This window comes from Solanum lycopersicum, chromosome 8 (assembly GCF_036512215.1).
Source record: "Solanum lycopersicum chromosome 8, SLM_r2.1".
Taxonomy (NCBI): Eukaryota; Viridiplantae; Streptophyta; class Magnoliopsida; order Solanales; family Solanaceae; genus Solanum; species Solanum lycopersicum.
The window spans coordinates 57354946-57373759 of record NC_090807.1 but is presented as its reverse complement, the minus strand read 5'-3'; the positions used below and the strand labels follow the sequence as shown (position 1 = coordinate 57373759).

Sequence of the window (18814 nt, the reverse complement as noted above, 5' to 3'; positions counted from 1 at the left end):
GTGATACTGAAATTTCTAGAAAAAGGATAAGTGATGTGCAACGAGGAACTATAGTATCGGTGAAGGAGGAACTCATTAGGCGAGGTAAAAGACATACTTCCCTAAACTCTTGAACGGAAAAAGAAGAGAGACAAGGACATTGTGTTGGGGGAGTTGGAGCCTCTGAGCTGACTCTACACTTCGAACGGAATAACTGAACCAAGCATACAAGCTAACTGGTCCAACTCTAAAATCAAGTAACATTTGATGAATTCAAGAGTCTCATAAATGAAAGCGTGCTGGATAACTAAAATTACAAGCCAAAAATAAGTGAATCCAACTAAAAATTCAAAAATGATGGCAGTTAAATGTCAGAGTTGGAGCAGGACTTCTATGCTATAAAGAGGCTAATGATATTGACTACTATCATACAAGATCAATAGCTTTGATCTCATCATAACCCTCCTATTTGTATTTTTATTGATCAGAAGCATTTAACAACACGCTAAGCTGCTATTGGAGAAGTTGATATTTGCTTCCCAAGAATATGACATTCTAGCGAGGCAATGGCCCTCCAAGTATGAACTAAGCACAGTTCCCCAAATTCAAAAAAACGAACACTTCACTTGGAATATTGACCCTCTATGAAAGATAGTTTTTGGGTCTGAATTAATAGGGGTGAATTTTCCATATACCCTGGTGCAACTGAATACTTAGGCCTAGGCCAACAAATGTATTTGGTGGTTTTATGTCAAATTCTATTAACTAAATATCAAGAGGAACACCTATGATCTTCTTCCTTCCCCTCTCTATACCCATCAAGATTCAAGAACATCCACCACCAAGGCTGTTCTTATTATCTTCTCCAACACCATCACTCAAGAGACTAGACTCTTTCTCTCTATTAAAAAATGGAGTCTTTCTACTCGTTGTTACTCTCACCCCCTTTCTACCCACCCCCAAATAATAAAATATCAGAGAGGGAGATTATGGTTAGATGGTGGACAGCAAAATATTAACTCCGAATGCATAAATATGCAATAACTTTTCCCTAAAAATACATTCAAGAAAATACAGAGATGCTATCCGACTGTCTGTCAAAAGAAATCAATTAACCAATTGAACTGGTGCAGAGAGTAGAATCTCAACAGACAACTTGAGCAAAGCTCGAAACTATAGACAATGGCCTATTGATGTCCTTGATTATGTGGTGGAGGCCCTGGCGGCAGTGGCGGAGGCATTCCAGATTGATGACCAAAGTTTGACTGCATGTGCATTCCAGGAGGTGTGTTTGGATTTCCAGATTGCTGTTTAAGGCAAAAAGAAAAAGAACAACCAGGGTCACTGAACTGAAGAAATCAACTCAACAGCCCAAAACAGCAAATTTTTCAAGTTCCAGGAATCAGAACATAGGTATTTCATATATTCATTAGTCAGTTAAACATACGAGGACGAGAAAGTAAATTACCTCACTGATCTAATACTAAGAAGATCTAAAAACATTAAAAAAAAAAAAAGAGAAGAGAAAATTATCCAGACTGGGAACTTGTAAAGGTACACTTCCATTGGGTTCAATATTACACATACACAGTAGGTAAAATTCCTTCACATTAATATCTCTTCACAAAATCAGAGAACAGAAAAGACACAAATTAATAAAAAAGCTCAGCTGGTTTGAAGAACAATATGGGCAGATCAGGTTCAGTATAGGTAATCTCATGAATTGAGTTTTGGCAGGAAGAGAAAGCTAATAGAGAAGTTCATTAACTGCCTCTCTCCCATGTAAATACAATATATGGATCAGAAAGCCTTTCCACTTTACAGGGTAATTTGAGAAGGCAAATTATTTTTATTCTATTAATCGAAAAATATCAAACAGCCAGTAGGCGCACAATTTGAAACTTGAAGGATAATGGACCCACTTAAATTCAGGCTTCTGCAGGAAGGTTCCAACGCATACATCCAACCCCCTACCTGTCACAGATTTCACTCTTCCCACTAGATCAAAGCACCGGCAGAGTTCAAAGACATTATACTCACTAAACCCCCCTACCCCTCTCCACCTAAGAAAATAACACACTGTCTACCCCCCAATACCTCCCAACAGCCAAGGTCTACCCCGTGGAGAAAGAAGAAACAAATCAAAACTACATCTACCATATAAATTAAATTGAGAAAATGTCGCAGAGAAGTAGGGACATTCAGCATTCATGCACACAAAATGACCTCAAAAAGAACTTTTGATAAGGTAAGATAATGAATAGTACCAAGGAGGTACTGAAAATATACAAAAATGCTGGAAGAAGCACAATTAAATCAGTAGCTCATATGCTCGTACTATCCAAAAAGTCAGAAAGATAGATCTCATTCATCTATCCAACTATTCTCACACAAGTATAGAAATGACCTTGAAAAGAATGTTCAGTTAATCACCAAAATATAAACTCCCAAGCTTTACCCTCAAGCATAACTAGCCCAGGAATGGCGAAAATTTGAATAACTCCTAGCACCTTCTAAAGAAAATACATATAACTTCCCCAGCTTTCAGTAACAACTACTAGAAGAACAAATAATTATGAAGTCGATGTCATCATCCCAAATTCATTCAGACCCCATTCTTATTTTGCCCCTAACAAAAGCTCACAGGTATAGATACCTAACTTCTCCTTCTGGCAATAAACATTTAGTATCACCCATGCAGATCCTACCACTTTTGATATACTGGACCGAAAATTGTTGACTTACTCTATTTAGAGTTCCTTATCTTCACACTTTTTGACCACCTTTAATCCTTTAGTAAAACTGGATTCAACTCATCTTCACACATTTTTCAGTTCTCCAGCATAAGTTGAAGTTGCAGTCTTTAAGAAAATAATGACAGCAATTGGAATTTATTTCTGGAAAATTGCTCGGAACAATAAGTTTTAGACTGTAACTATCTCTTTTCAATCCGCTAAAACTACCCCAACTTAATGCAACGATAAGTAGGGGAACCTATGTAATAAATAATAGTAGCAAATTATTAACTGAATAGTTAGACACATTTAACTGAAAATAAGAATCCAAATAAAAGGGGATCCCTAACAGAATGAATAAGCTGCCAAAAGATTATCACCATGCACTCTAAGGTCTCTTAAAGTATTTACATGTCATTCACCTGATAAGGATTAAGTCCAGGCATGAGCGGCATCTGTCCAGCTTGTGGCCTGTTGAAGCCTCGTACTGGTGGAAACATCTGATTGCCTCCTGCATTTTGAGGGCCTTGCATGTTTGGCAATCCATTTGGCATTCCACCAGGGGGAACATTGCCCTGCGGTCCAGATCCAGGAGGCATGCCAACAAAATGACCTTGAGGCATTGGAGGGCCCATCTGATTCATGTTACCTTGTATCCCCTGAAAAGAAAAAGACAGTCAATCTGTGATGCTGAAATAACCTTTTGATCCTCTCAATATATTTCCTTCAAAGCAAATGCACTTTGTATCAATTGACCAACTATGCCACAATGCAAAAGTAGTTGTCCTTGCTACCAATTACGCTCTATTCAAGAAGAGGCGAAGACCCTAGTAAAATTAGATCCATGCATGCTGTATCACCTGCATACTGTTGAACAATGTGAGCCCGTCTCGTATAAAATCTTAAGTTGTTAGAGACATGACACATCATAAATGTGTTTTATGCCAGATAGTGCCCTCTCGCATGCAAACCTGCCTTTTCCCCCTTGTGCCAAGCATATGAACATATTTTGTTGGTGGACGGCAACACTTGACTGAGGACCCTCTGCCATCTCTAAAATACCATTTGGCTACAAATCTCATCTTCATACAAATGCATGGCTAACTCAAATTATTTTATGGCCTCAACCTTGAATATCAGTTACTTAAGAGTAGGAATCTTTCAAAATGGTCATCTCTGTTCTGTAACAGTAAAAATTTCATATAATCAAAGTTTTATGAACAATGCACAAACTGAATCTGGAACTACTACAGAAAAGATGAAGTTCTTGCACTCAAGGGGGAAGTTCAAATGAAGAATCAGAATTCAGCATAAGCAAGCATAAACTTAGAGATACAAATCAATACAAATAGGTTTAGCAAGACAATTATACGCAGAGATACAAATGAATACAAGGAAAAGTGAATCTACACCACTAATTTATTTCCATTGGTTTAGCAAGACAATTATACTTAGAGATGCACCAAGAAGGTGACAATCAAGATAAATCATGACACATCTACAGGAAGAAAAGAGAGATACACGCAATATACAGACAGCTGCAGAAATATGATACTTACCATCGGAGGCATTCCTTGGATGGGTCCAGATCCTGGCATTGAAGACTGAATGCCGGGCATGTTTACTGGTTGTAGTTGATGTGGTGGCCGAGGTAGATGAGGATGTGGCATTAGAGGCATATGTGGAGGCTGTAGCTGTGGCAAATTCGGTGGTTGCAAAGGAAGAGAAGTCATTTGTTGAGGCAGTGACTGCTGCTGAGCTTGCTGCATGTTTTGTTGATATGCTTGCTGCTGATTACTTGCAAGAAGCGATGGATGTGGACCAGGAGGAAGGGGAGGAGCTCCTAAAGGCATTGAAGTCTTCTGTTCTCCTTGAGAAGGTGAATCAAGTGACGGGATAGACAGTGGCATTGCAGCTCCAACTCCAGGTATTGTACCCTCCGTTCGTAACATACCAGAGGCAAATGCTCCAGGAGTTGATGGGGGCTCAGGACCTGGAAAATTACCAGGCATGCGACCAAGAACATTGTGTTGATCACCCAAACCTGAAATCAACCAAAATACCTGTGCTGAGGCTATTTAAGCACTATAGTTTGGTAGTTCAACGTGATAGTCAAACTAAGACTATTACGTGCCAATGAAAAAAAAATTGATAATCTTTCAAGAAATTTCTTTAAAACGAAGCTGATTTTTGCCCAGGTCTACAAAGCCCACAGCCCCCTTATCTAAACATATGAACAATAAACTTGTATACAATCTGAAGTACACTAAAACAATAGCATAAAAAAAATAAAAATAACAACTGCATGAACAGGAATTAGTAAACACCTTGTTGTCCTAAATTGAATTTATCACGAGCGGAGTCCCCAGGCCTATTTCTGCACCAGAACTTTGTTGTCTGATCATTACTACCGCTGCACCAGCAAAAAGACTGATTAGTTACCCGGTTAGGTTACTCCAGTTGTACGCTTTAAAGTGAGAAATTTTATTCCTGTTGGCAGAATACCTAGTTGGGAAGGCCTTAGGATATCCACAGTACTAGGGAGGATAAGAAACAAAATAACACAGCAAGAAAGGCCAGAACCAGCCGCTAGAAGGCAATGACATACAATTTACAGTACAAAACACACAATTCCCCTCACACACACACGAAGATAGAGAGGGAGGGAACAAATTTTATTCCAGCCTGTGGAGGCTGTGCAGGATTTGAATCAACATAAACACAATGAGGCTTAAAATGCAAGTAAGCACCCACAAAGTCACCTGCCAAGAAAGGTTTAAATGAAATGACAAAGTCTATACATAGATAGACTATACCAGCTTGCAAGTTTCATCTGGTGGACAATCTGGAAAGAGAGGAACTTGAAATGTTGAGGACAGTAGCCATTCAATACAGAAGATCAATTGAATTGCATTAGACTCTTTTTGTTTTAGGTGTAAACAGATTTACATAGAAGATATAGTTTCAATCATAGAAATCCTCGATTTTGCAAGGACAGCTGACAGTATTCTTCCTTTGTAAATATGGTTTTAGTACACAAATGTAATGGTTTTGATATACACAACTATTACTATCTCAAAATAACATAAAATGGAGGAACTATTACTATCGCTAATTGTATTTGTACATATGCTTGATAAGTTCTGTAGAAGGGAGTTAGAGCCAACATACATGGAAAAAGAAGCTACTAAAGTGAGGGCCATAGTTGAGATGAGCATACAACAAAGCTACAGACAACCATCTACCCTATGATTTAAATCTGCAGCAGACTTCTTATGGAAACATAAATTTACTGGATAAAGAAAAAGTTGAGAGCCCGCACAAAAGAAACCTTCACATTCAAGAAAGAATTAGTACAGCAGAAGCTTTAATCCCCACAACCATCGACTGATAGACTTCTTAGAGTGGATAGAAGGCAAACCGAGAAGGGACAATCTAAATCCATAGCCATTATGTGGAAAGAATAAACATATAAGATTACAATTAACTTTCAGAAGGACAACTGGCATGAGGTAAGCAATCTGGAAATGGCCTTTCCAGATATCTTCAACTAGTTCTTCATCAGCAAAGGTCTATAGCAGAAATGAGGACACTTCAAGGATGGAGCATCATTTTCAGAAGACAAATCAATGATTGGGAATTGCTAAGAGTGGCTGATTTCTTTAGTGTAATTGAGCAGTTTGGGCTACAGACAAGTGGAGATGTATTATGGTAGAAAGGAAACTATTCTAGGCAAATGCAGCTTACAAAATGATGGATCACTCCAACCAACCCAGTTGGACATGGAAACACATCCTGGAAGACTAAAGTCCCTCACAAAGTAGTCTATGTTGTGTGGCTACTAGTTAAAGAAGCAGCCCTTACACTGGCTAATCTGTCGAGAAGAGGGATTCCATTATGTTCAAGATGTTATTTGCGTAAAGAAACAGCAGAGACAGTTAACCGTTTCTTCTACATCGTAATTTCACGGCACAATAATGGAGAATTATTTTAAACCTCAAAAAGACATCCTGAATTTATTTTTTTTGAACTTGGTAACTTAAAAGACATCCTGAATTATTCCTGAAAAGGTCACAGAAGCTCTAAAAAGTTGCGAGTAAACAGGCTTACGGGCAAAGGATGGGAGTAGATGGAGAATTGTCCATGCCTGCATTTAGTGGACTATTTGGAAGGAGATAAGATGCTTTGAGAATATAAAGAATGGTGTGCAAAATATCAAGTTGAACTCCATCCTACTTTTGTGTTTTTGGTTTAATCAGATATACTAAAATAATAATATTTCTATCATTGATGTTTTAGATTCATTATAGATAGGGGACAAAAGAATTTGAGAGCTCTAATGTAAATATGGTTTCAGTACTACCTAAGTACTGTTTTGATTCTTTTAATATATAATATAATACACACACGCACAGAATTACCAGTTTAAAATAAAAATAAAAAACTGAAAAGAGCAAAATCAAACAGAATTTGCAGAAGGTATTCTATTAGAAAATTGGAAAAGGAGTACTTTGGGAATGCTCTGTGTTCTTACTGGGGCTCTGTGTTCTTACTGGGGCATAGAATTGCAGGGTGAATACTAAACATGCTTTTGGAATTAGCTTCAGCTTATATTGTCATGGTAAAGCAGCAAATTCAGCACCATATAGATCCAAGCAACAATAAAATGAAAAACCTCAAAAGAATATCCAGCAACACCCAAAATGAATTGACCAATATATTTAAATATGGGACAAGGCACAGAAGAAAAGCACACCAGTTATGAGAAGAATCCTAACAATTGTTTTCTGCAACTGGAAAGCAGTACTAGTGTAATAAATGGCACATAACTACAGAGCTGCAGTTCAAGAAAATGCAGTATAACCTGCAAAGGAGATAGCCAATGGGGTGCCACGCAAGATCCCAAACACCAGTTTCATGTGCATTTGTGATTTCTACTTGAGGAGCTTCATGCCTGTGGGTAGAGCATCAAAAAGACGAGAGAAAAATATATTAGAACTTACCCAATCACTGATAATAGGGGGATTTGATTTGATTAAAAGTTTCATTTTGCAAGTGAAATCATATTCTGGACTATCTCATCACATGTTTGGATGACAGACTAAGTAGTCCAGAGAGCTCTTTTATTCCCCAGTCACAGAAACTGTAGGATGATACTGCACTGCTCAATACTAGGTAGAAAGAACTTATTTGTTTGAACAGAAAGGGAAAAAAATGTTTTTATTCAATAACTAGGGCAAATAATGCATATGACCAAAAAAACAAGCCTCCCTCTTACAGGAAAAGCAAATAAAAAAGGAATTTGAGTGGAAGGAGATGATTTTTCCCAGAACGATCCTGAACTCATCGCATCGAATTGACACCTTCCTAGGAGAAAAGGGCAATTGCTCAAGAACCATAGCACCAGATTCACATACAACAACCATGTATCCCCACTGTTTTGGTTTTATTTAAGATCAGAATGCTTGATGAAGTAAAGATACATGCTAAGAGGAGCATTAGAAGTGGAAACAAAGTTCCTTCTCTTATCTACAACTTCTTGTTGCCTGGAACGGTTGAAGTATTTCACAAAGATTAGAAATAAGTAAGATCATAAAATTGATTCAAGTTAGTTTAAGTACATCTATCTCTTTTTAGAAAAGGGCAAGTTCATATTTTAAACTTTCATTCACTCTTAACCTAGACTTATTATCCCATAAGTTTCTTGATAAGTCTAAGCCACTAGCTATGACATTCATCCTGAATTGTCCTTTGACAATCATCCCAACTCGAATCCAGCCAAAGAAGTGGAAGGAGTACCACACTTCAATTTTAGTAAATGGTTGCAAAAGAATATAAACAAAAGAGTAATGTTATGACAGAGCAATTAGCAACACTTCCTCAACCGATAGCTAGGTATCCTGTCTATTTCACCAAATAAGGCTTGTTATTCCTATGGCTAACAGTTGACAAGAATAAGAAACATCAAGATTAATGTCTTAAACAAAGTGATATAATGGTATTTTGAAAGCGCAGGAGATGAAAGTAGCACCAATGATTTATAGTTGATAGCGAAAGAAGTTTCAAGGAACTTACCCCACAAGCCAATGAAATATTGAACCATCAAAGCTTCCACTGACGAAATATTCTTCATGAAATGGATGCCAGGCCAGTGCTGTCACGGTTACATGAATATAAACAGACAATTAGCCAGTATCACAGACAGATGAAAGTTAACCATGAAAGCATGGTGCAGGAACAAGACAATAAGTGGAACAAAAAGGGTGTTTATTATCTGAATAAACAAAATAAAGAAGCATTAAATTTATTGTTGCAACACAGATAGTAGAAAACGCTAAACGTGATTAACTCTGAATTTTATCATGACCAACAATTCAGCCACCATCTCCATTTGTATTATCCACTTTTTCATCAACATGACTGAAACTTCTTATTCATATTGTACCTTGGAGAAATTTACTGAATAATACTAGCATACGAACTGCAAATTTTCATCCAAGCTCATTTTTCTTTATCAAGTCATCCAAACCCATTACCTGGCTATTACGACATGCTAGTGTTGTATGCATTGCATAAGATATTTATACACACATACAGAAGAAGGTAATTATTACATGTCACATCCTTCTGATGCCCTCGGAATGACTCAACCTCCTTCATAGCACGTATGTCATAAAGCTGAAATGAAACAGCACGTTAAGAGGACAGAAAAAAAGCAATTGAACATAAATGTTTGACTTGAGACAATAATCATCTATACTATTTGCAGGTATTCCTTCATTAGCATGTTGATTAAAATTCATATTTATATAGGTTTTTTTCTTCATTTCGAACTATATGAAAAAATGAATACTGCAAACAGAAAACAGAGAAGTGGTAAGAAGCAATGCACTTGCAGTAAAGAAGCAGTTGCAACTTAAAACCAAGCTAAAATCGCAATCTTGTTACCAACCCCCTGATAAGAAATTTAGCCAGGCATCTCAACCCCACAGCTAAAAGTTTAATGAACCTGACTGAATCCCTAACAAAACTAGAACATGTTCCCCTAAAGCTTCATACAGCTCAAAAGTACAACTCCACAGAAACGAAAATACACATTTCAACTGAACTAAGCAACTTCAAGTTTATCCTTCTTTGTTTTTCAATTCACCCATATTTTAAATACTTTTGACACATCTTTGTGCATCATTAATGAAAGCTTTTCATTTGTCAAGGGTAAAAAAAGATAGCATAAATCTAGTTTTTGTCAGTTCTGTTAAAAACTGGCATCCTCCCTCAAATAACAACAATCACATATCATACAGTCAAATTAACAAATAGTAATAATATTATTATCATAATTATTTTATTGTGTTTCAAAATTGATGGACATATTCCACCTCCTACCACGTCATACAAACAGCAACAGGACAGAACAAGTAGTTGTTACACTTGTGTCAATCACCATGCGATTTCAAATTAATGAATTTGTGAAGCAAACATCAGATCATTTGGTCATTAACAACAAATTAACACCACACGATCATTACAAGCAAAATCAGAAAAAAGATTTGCCGGTTTTAGGAGAAGTATGACATGGAACAGCCTACCTTGATAATTTGATCCTTGGAAGCAGTAAGGACCCAGTTACCATTTTGATTCCACTTTACACAGAGAACGGTATTCTTATGTCCATGACTGCAAACAGCAAACAGCATCCATATTATTGCTAAAAAATTGTAACTTATCAAGTGGTAAAATCCTAAGTTTATAGAAGTAATAACATTGCAGAATTAGAGAGCAGTTTTTGACTGACAATGATGAAAGCTCCTTTCCTGACTTGGCATCCCAAAGTTTAACAAGATTATCTTTTCCACCTGCAGGCGGGACAAAACCAAGGTGTCAAAGAGTGAATCTAACAACCCGGAACGTTTCTACGATAAAAAAAAACTAAGTGAAACAATTTCTAAGAAAAGAAAAGAAAAAAGCATATACCTGAGACTAAGAGAGACTTTGTAGGGTGCCAATCAACACTCTTCACATCCCAACCGTGGCCTGCCTGAGTTCAAGTGACATAAGAAACTATTCTAAGATCACCTCATGCTCAAGTTAACAGGTAAATTAACAAGTGTTGATAGCAAATTGAAGAGCTACTGCCAGTGAATTTTTTTAACCAATTTTCCATTTCATAGTAAACTGCTGCTGGAAACATGCCTAAACATGTCATAAATACTTCCATAGCAGTAAGAAGTAATGGAAGGCGGAGTGTCAACTGACACATAGGAGCATGCATATTATTTAGAAAAAACAACTAAATACCCCTAGCATAAGATCAGAGATATGCAGCAAAACCATTACTAATTATACTTGAATCAGCAAGCTTCTTATAATAAACAGCTTGAGGAACATTACCAGATAATGAGCGCTCTTCTTGGCACCTTGCGAAGTCCCATATTTTAACGGTAGTGTCGTCAGAGCAGGAGCAGAATTTTAAATCTGTACTACAGAAGCTGTTCAAATTCAAGCATAAGACTCAGTAACCAACTAACACTTTTTTCTGCGACAGAACCAACTGACATTGCAATAGTGCATATCCTAAAAATATATTTAATGATGCAAGTGAGGTTGATAGCGAAAACCAAACAGAAAAAAAAAACAAGAAATACATAGTAACTCTCAAAACCAAGTCACATCATTTAGAATAATTACCTCAATTCCCGTATTGATTCTTTATGTGCATTCTTATGGGCTTTGACATTATTCATATTGTTTTGCCAATACCTGTTACATGATATAGATGCAAATTCACAAAAGAGAAAGAAAAAGACAATATAGAGAATGAGTGTGAACTGCAGATTGTTCCTAAATTTTATTTACTTTATTGTGCCCCCGTCATCACCAGTGACCATCCAGTTATCATTGTGGCTCCATACCATTGACCTGACTGCTTGATCATGAGCCTGCACATGAAATACATTACATTGTCCACCTAATTTGCTGGTCACATACTAAGATCTGAAATTACAACCCCAGTTTCATACCTGAAGAATCATTTCAAAGTTAAATGATTGCCCATTCCATAGTGTGAATTCACCACTTTGAGATCCAGTAACAAGGCGCCGCCCACTAGGAGTCCACTTCACGTAATCCGAGAGAGCAGGTTTGAATAAGAGAACAGAAATATAAAGATTGATACACATAGGATGTGACATAACCAAAAGAGAGACCCAGAAAAGTTTTAGCTCTACGTCTTGTGGCATAACACAAGCTGGATCCTCTTTACTTCTTTTATCAGTTATTAGAATGACGATGACATAAAAGAGACCCAAGAGGGTATAAGATTTTAAACTACAATATCTGACAGGATGACTCCTTCCATGGCTTCTTTTATAATTTTATTTCCAAAAGAATAGCTAGTAAGAAAAAGCTGAATACAAAGAGCTCTACCAGGAAAAACTAGTACTTATCAGAGAAAAACAAAAAAGTCATAAGAGACTTTGTTAGCAAATAAAATCATGTTTCAAGGATCCAGATTCATACATTCAATCAAGGCCTTGCAACTGTGTGAATATTTTAGACACTCAAATGTGTTGCATTTAAATTCTCCGAAGAACATACCATGATTGCCGATTGTACTACTAAATATTACTTCCCCCACTCCATTTTTTACAAAACTGCTAAGGTTGTATTCTTCTGCATTAAGGTTTTATCCTCCATAGTCCGTTCCATTTATTTTTGTGATCAGTAGAAAGAACTAATCCCTGCATTTCCTTTTTATGTGATGATGTTTCATTTAACACTAAGTTTAATAAGTTAATTTGACTTATAAATAATATTAGCAATGGAGGAACATCATATTACAGTAGTCTGGAAAAGCTAGTTTGACAGAGATATTTGCCTCGAAATTTGAACTTAAAATTTTAACAACTTTGTACTCTTCACAGTAGTGACAAGTTGCATAGAAATCGAATAGTCTCAACCATTTTGGGACATCATGAAAAGGAGAAAGTGCCACATAAACAGGGAGGGGGGGGGGGTATTACATAGATGCTAACTAGATGGCACATGATTAAAGATGCATGTGTGCTTCTGGACACAGTAATTCAATCGAGTATGAACAAAAAACCAAAGATATACACAACTAAAGCACAAACGTAAAGATAGAAACCAAGAAGAATTCTTCAACTCACCGCAAGACAATTGATTGAACAACGGTTTTTATTTAGAGATGTATGAACAAATTTAGCAGCAAAACTTGTAGATGGATTATCCAAATAGGCAACTGCTGGCAATATCTGCACCAATGAACAATAAAAAAATACTGGTCACCTATTGACTTTAGAGAAATAAGACCATTTTTCTTTTCATTTATTTTAAAATAAATTGTCTGGGACTCTGGGCCAACTTATACACAGTATGTAAAATCATTAACATTTAGTTTGCTGGCTTCAGGCCTTTAATAGTATGTTCAGTTGTGGGTTAAAAGTGAATTTGGTACTTTTTTGGAAACCTATGTTACTAAATTCACAATTAATTCATCCATTAGGTGGTTCTAGAATGTTCTTGGAGTCTATAACTAGCTTACATGAACTATTATCACCTTCTGGGACTACATATATTTTTATGTCAACTATCCTCATCCTCAAGAATGCCAAATGTCTATCTGAAACAACTAACCTACCTTCACGAAGCAGGAGTACACTTCACTTTATTGTTTGAACATCTATTTTAGCAAGTACAGAATAAGGGTTTGAAGAGCTTCAGCATAAGAAGCTTGAAACCTACAGGACTTCAGCTAATGTTTTGTCTCTTGCTACTTCAATGGTGGCTCACAGTAGCTTCGTAAGTTGTATTTTGTACAAACCAAGAACTGAAATATATATATTTTCCTTTTCCAGTAATGAAAGATTCAAAAAATAGATCATGAAAATATATTGAATTTTGCAGAATCAAAGACCAATACATAGGTGGAGTAAACTGACATCAACTGCTGCTGCTGGGCTCGGTTGTAACACTGTCCTATCCCTTGAATCGCGCTGCCACATGCGGATCTGCAGAAAACCTATGATTCTTAACTTTGGACCAAAATAACCTTAAAAGTTGAAAAATGTTATGAGTACAATTGCCAAGTTGACAAGTCCACCAAAAAAAGAAGCATTGAAGTTACTAATGGACGAAACAATCAAGACGACTTTGGTTTCTTGGTCTCATTTTTCTTCCCTTTTTTTTTTGAGAGAGGAAAAAAGGTTATAGAACTTCTTTTCCTCTTTTTATTTCTGCTCTCACTTTTTTTTCTATCCTCGTTACCTAGAGTTAGGGCAACCAAAGAGTATAGTGAGGTATACATATACCAGAACATCAATACAGCTCATATGGGTGCTAGCTACTGCAAACCAAAAGCACATATTTGGTTCTTATGGAACTGGAATTAGGAAGAGGTTGGACTTCTTCAAAAAATATGTTGGATTGCGCAAGATCGCCTTGTGGAACGATAATCACAGCTCTAGCAATATTCCTGGAGTGTATGGCTAGTGCTAGACAAATTAACCACCATACAAGCTCTACTTACTGCTACTTTACAGCTAGTACTAATGAATCAGGGTACAGGCTATATTTACTGTGACTTGAGACTAGTCTTTCTACTAGAACAATTAGAAGAGCAATGTATGGACTATGGAAAGTATAGTCCAACATATTGTTCTGCAAAAATTTACCGTTGCACTCTAGTACCTTAGGATCACTGTTATACCATCAATGTTATATGGGATGACTGTTGTGCCTTTAAGGCCCAGCATATCCACAATATGATGTGTCACATAAATATCGATGTTAAAATAGATGTGCGGTCATACAAGATGATCATCGTTTAATAGAAAGTGCAATATAGGATGAAATAAAAGAAGGGTTGTATGAGATTGCTTGACATGTACTATGTAAATCTCAAAGTGCATCATCCCGAAGGTGCAACACCTACGATAATCGAAGGAGACCTAAAACCCACAATCTCTTTGCATCAATAAGGATTTAACTAAGAACATAACACAATGAAAACAAATGATCAAATAGTCAAGCAAGTAGATAAAATTAAGGCTTGGTCAAAGTAGTTACACGTGCACTAAATGAGTGTTTGAATTTAGTCTTTTTAATATGGTAAAGACTTGTATGTCAGCATATGGATAAATGTGAGATTTAAAGCAGTCAATAACAAGATTACAGCTCAGTATGTCTTCACAGTTACATTAAGGGAAATAATAGACAATATTTTTCTGGTTTAATAAATAACTTGCAAATGAGTGCAAGGATAAGTTTGAGATTTAAAAAACCTCTATTTTAAAAAAAAAACCTAATTAGCCTTAAAATAAGAAATGTTTATTATCGAAATGAAATGTACCAAATAGAAAAGATGGATATAGAGGATTCTTCTTTTTAATTAAGGAGATTTCTTTATAAGTATGCTAACTAATTGGAATTGAATATAGTTGATTGACTGATACATAGGATTAAAGGGGATTAAGATTGAGATTAGAAGCCAAATTTTAACTGTCAATTGTGATGGAGAGTTGAGTTGTGTTAGAGGATAATTTAAGAGAGTCTAGACCCAAGCTTCTCTCATGTGAACAATAGTAGGGAATAAAGGGTATCAAAAACTAATGTTATGGTGTTACAAAAAGAATTTTTTTAAAAAAAAGAAAAAGAAAACAAATGGTGTTCATGGACAATGGAACAATGAATCCAAACTATCCATAGAAGGTTTTTATCTTTGATTATACCAAACCCTGTAAAAGGATTTCCATAATGTTGGTGAAAATGTTGGGGCAGATGAATAAACACGTACCAACTATTCCTTACTGTTTATTTCCCACATTGATTCCCAACTGTACACACATTTTCTAGGCAGGGATAGGTTGATATTGAATGAAAGCAATCTTGCTAGTTTTTCCTAATGGTAACGGGAAAACAGCTTGTGGTTGTAACCCCTTTGAAAGAAAGAAAAGAGGAAAATGAACCCACACTTGACGTAAATTTTCTTAGTGATGCAGGATAACAGCTACTGATTCTAGCCCCTTGCTGATCTATATAGAAGTAACATATAGAAGAACATTTACGCAACACATTGCATAACTAGTTCTCTGGGTAAATGCCAACATTCAACAGTTATTACCTGCATATATCTTACAACTGTACTGGTGTAGTCAACTGCTCTTCTCTGGCCAATTTTTCTCATTCTCTTTGCAGCAAAACTGTCAGCATGAGCTGCAAATATAAGGAAAAGAATAAGATTTTGGCAGACATCGTAATCAGGTCCTGTAAATACTTAACAAAATAAAAATTAGGTGAAGTGAATTATGTGTCATCAAAGCAAATGGAAGTCTCTAAGAACAAGGTAACTTTCATCCTCTCTTTAACTTTATGGACCTAAACCTACCCAAGCAATAAGAATTGGTAGGTTCTATGAGAATTTGACAATCTGAGACACTCATAGTCTCATTATCAGTCAACTTGCGGGAAAGAGGCGATCTATTCTAGCCGCCGTATCTCATGACAAGAAATAGAGAAGTCATGAGAATCAACCTTCTTTTTGCTTCAAACATTCCGTCTTTCATCATGCTTCCTCTTATAAAATGAATGAAAATGATAAATGGCAATAAGAGTTCAAGATGAATATCTGTGAGTTGAAACTCTTCTTTCTTCTCCAACAAAATAGAAACTACATGAGCCATGAAATAACGACTAAAGAGGTCCTTCCCAGAGAAAACAAAATAGCATGTTCAAATGACACCTAGTTTCTACTAAAATTCTCTCTCCCTTTTTCCCATTAAAATTACAGTCAATTTCCAATTTTCAGTATCTAGCCATATATTTTTTCAGATTAATGAATTACACAGCAGCAGTTTGATAACTAAAATCAAAGAAATAAAAGAGAAGAAGTAGAAGCCGAAAAGTTGTAGCTAGGTATTTTTTCCTACAATAAATCAATTTGATAACAACTAGATTCTTGATTCGAAAACCAGCTGCCCGCTCGGCTGAAAAGCATATCAATCAATGATAAAAGTAAAAGAGTAAATGAAACATTAGTAACACACCGTCATAAGAAGGATGAGGAGGAGGTCCAGGTAGCTGAGAGTTAAGAGTAGTGGAGGATGCAGATGGCTGCCGCATCATGGGTGGTGGACCTGGCAGAGGTTGTGGACCCCTTGGAAACTCTCCAAAATGTGGAGGGTGTTGTTGCTGGTGCAGTTGCTGGTGCTGTTGCTGGTGTTGTTGCTGGGGCTGTTGCTGATGTTGTTGCTGCGGCTGTTGCTGGGGTTGTTGCTGGTGTTGTTGCTGGAATTGTTGCTGTGGCAGCGGTGGGTGCTGGTGCTGCTGATGCTGATGAGGATCACCACTCGCCATCATAGTTGCGGATCCAAGATTCAAATTTATGGATCCAAAATTCAGAGTTCTAGGACAATGGCCTTGAGTTAATATACAATAATAATTGGACCAAGTATCTGATATAGATATTCAATACATATTTGAAGAAGTTAACAACCACCTAAACACAAACATGTAAATCTTTCAAAAATAATCAATAATTACATTCATTGGGCACAAGTGCAAACACAATAACCTTTGATTTTCTTCAAACACCAATTGGCTCAAATCACAATATGCAAAATACCTAACAAGAGAGATTGCATTCCATATCTAATTGAGGAAGCTAAGAATTAAGAAAGCACCCAAAAAAATCGTTTCAACAACACACATACTGTACTGTAATGCAATCTAAAATATAACTCTGGATAATATTAATGAGAAGACACGGATTTTCATTCTAAATTTCTAATTTTTAATATGAACTTCACATAAAGAGACTGAGAACCACCCACTAAAAGAACATCGTGAAAGAAACCCCGGAATCAATCACATCGCATAAAAATGACAAACTGAAATTTGAATTAAAAAACTATGCCAACCTAAATTCTTAGAATATAGTGCTACACAAATATAAGAGATGAACAGGAAAAAAAAAGTAGCTGGTGTACCAGTTACAGAAACGTGAAGGAACCAGCAACACAGATTCGGAACTCCAGTAAAAAGGACCTTTAGCTAGTGCTACAATGGATGGCTGCAAGAAGTAAAAAGGGTTTAGGGTTTTTAAACCAGGAGTTAGAGAAAGAAGGAAATGCAGAGAGGTATCTAGTGAAAGAGGGAAGAAACGGAGCAACTTACTAGGCAAAATCTTCGCCGGAGATATCAACGGCGAGGGAAGCGCGATGTATTCGCCGGAGAGAGCAACGGCGAGGGTGTAGTAGCAGTGGACAGGTTTGGTGGTAATTTAGTGTGGGCTTAATTTGGAGTCCATGTTTTGTGTAAATGGAGATTTGGACAATGGAAAATGAAGTGAAATCCTCAAGGCCCAACACCAAAAATTACAGAGGAAAATCTAAAAGTTATTTGCGTAAAAAATGGAAAAATCACATCTATCACATAAATAATTAAGACTTTATATTACTATTAAATATAAAAATAAATTTTTATTTATCAAATATAATAATTATTATTATAATAGACTTGAATTAATAACATACTTGTGATCTTTAGGTTAATTTTATGAAAAGAAAATATGATTTTGGGGAATAATTACTGATGGCTTAGTTTCAAATATATATGGCAAAGTACTTAGAACCCATTTGGATTAATTTAAAAAGAAAGTAACTTTAAAGTCAAACTTAGATGACTTTTGGATCAAAAAGTAAAAAGTATAAGGAGATCTACTTTGTTTTAACTTAGTTTAAATTATTTTAAATTAATTTTAAATTATTTTTAATTTTGTCAAACGCTTCCTAAGTATTTTAGGTCATTTTAAACTTATTTTAAAATTTATCAAATACTTTTAGAAATCAAAATTGATTTAAAAGTAGGTTTGACCATCTTTTAATTCAATCCAAACACCCTCTTAGTTGACAATGAATATAGTCATGTTTTATTAATATAAAATAAATAGCCAAAAATCATAGAAAGTATTTATTGACTGTACAATATAAGTATACACGTAATATACATATAATTTATTTATATATGAGTTATACACTTACTATATATTATGATAAATTCAAAAAGTTGAATATTGTTTAACT

General features: G+C 35.9%; 1 protein-coding gene across 2 annotated transcripts; it reads right to left on the bottom strand.

Moving 5' to 3' along the window:
- Nucleotides 1–992: 992 nt before the first annotated feature.
- Nucleotides 993–18312, bottom strand: LOC101263044 (flowering time control protein FY). 2 transcript variants are annotated; one of them, XM_010326812.4, is made up of 20 exons: nucleotides 17907–18312; nucleotides 17720–17802; nucleotides 16778–17136; nucleotides 15856–15947; nucleotides 13676–13744; nucleotides 12884–12988; nucleotides 11735–11830; nucleotides 11571–11653; nucleotides 11403–11474; nucleotides 11106–11203; nucleotides 10689–10748; nucleotides 10510–10570; nucleotides 10304–10391; nucleotides 9329–9392; nucleotides 8790–8868; nucleotides 7579–7668; nucleotides 5042–5127; nucleotides 4274–4758; nucleotides 3126–3373; nucleotides 993–1286 (listed from the first exon to the last, which is right to left on the bottom strand). In XM_010326812.4, exons 3-20 carry the CDS (start codon nucleotides 17088–17090, stop codon nucleotides 1124–1126), a joined length of 2352 nt encoding a protein of 783 aa, XP_010325114.1. In that variant the 5' UTR covers nucleotides 17091–17136; nucleotides 17720–17802; nucleotides 17907–18312; the 3' UTR covers nucleotides 993–1123. The 2 variants fall into 2 exon arrangements, with proteins under 2 accessions (XP_010325114.1, XP_004245193.1); XM_004245145.5 differs by having other exon boundaries at nucleotides 3137–3373.
- Nucleotides 18313–18814: the final 502 nt, after the last annotated feature.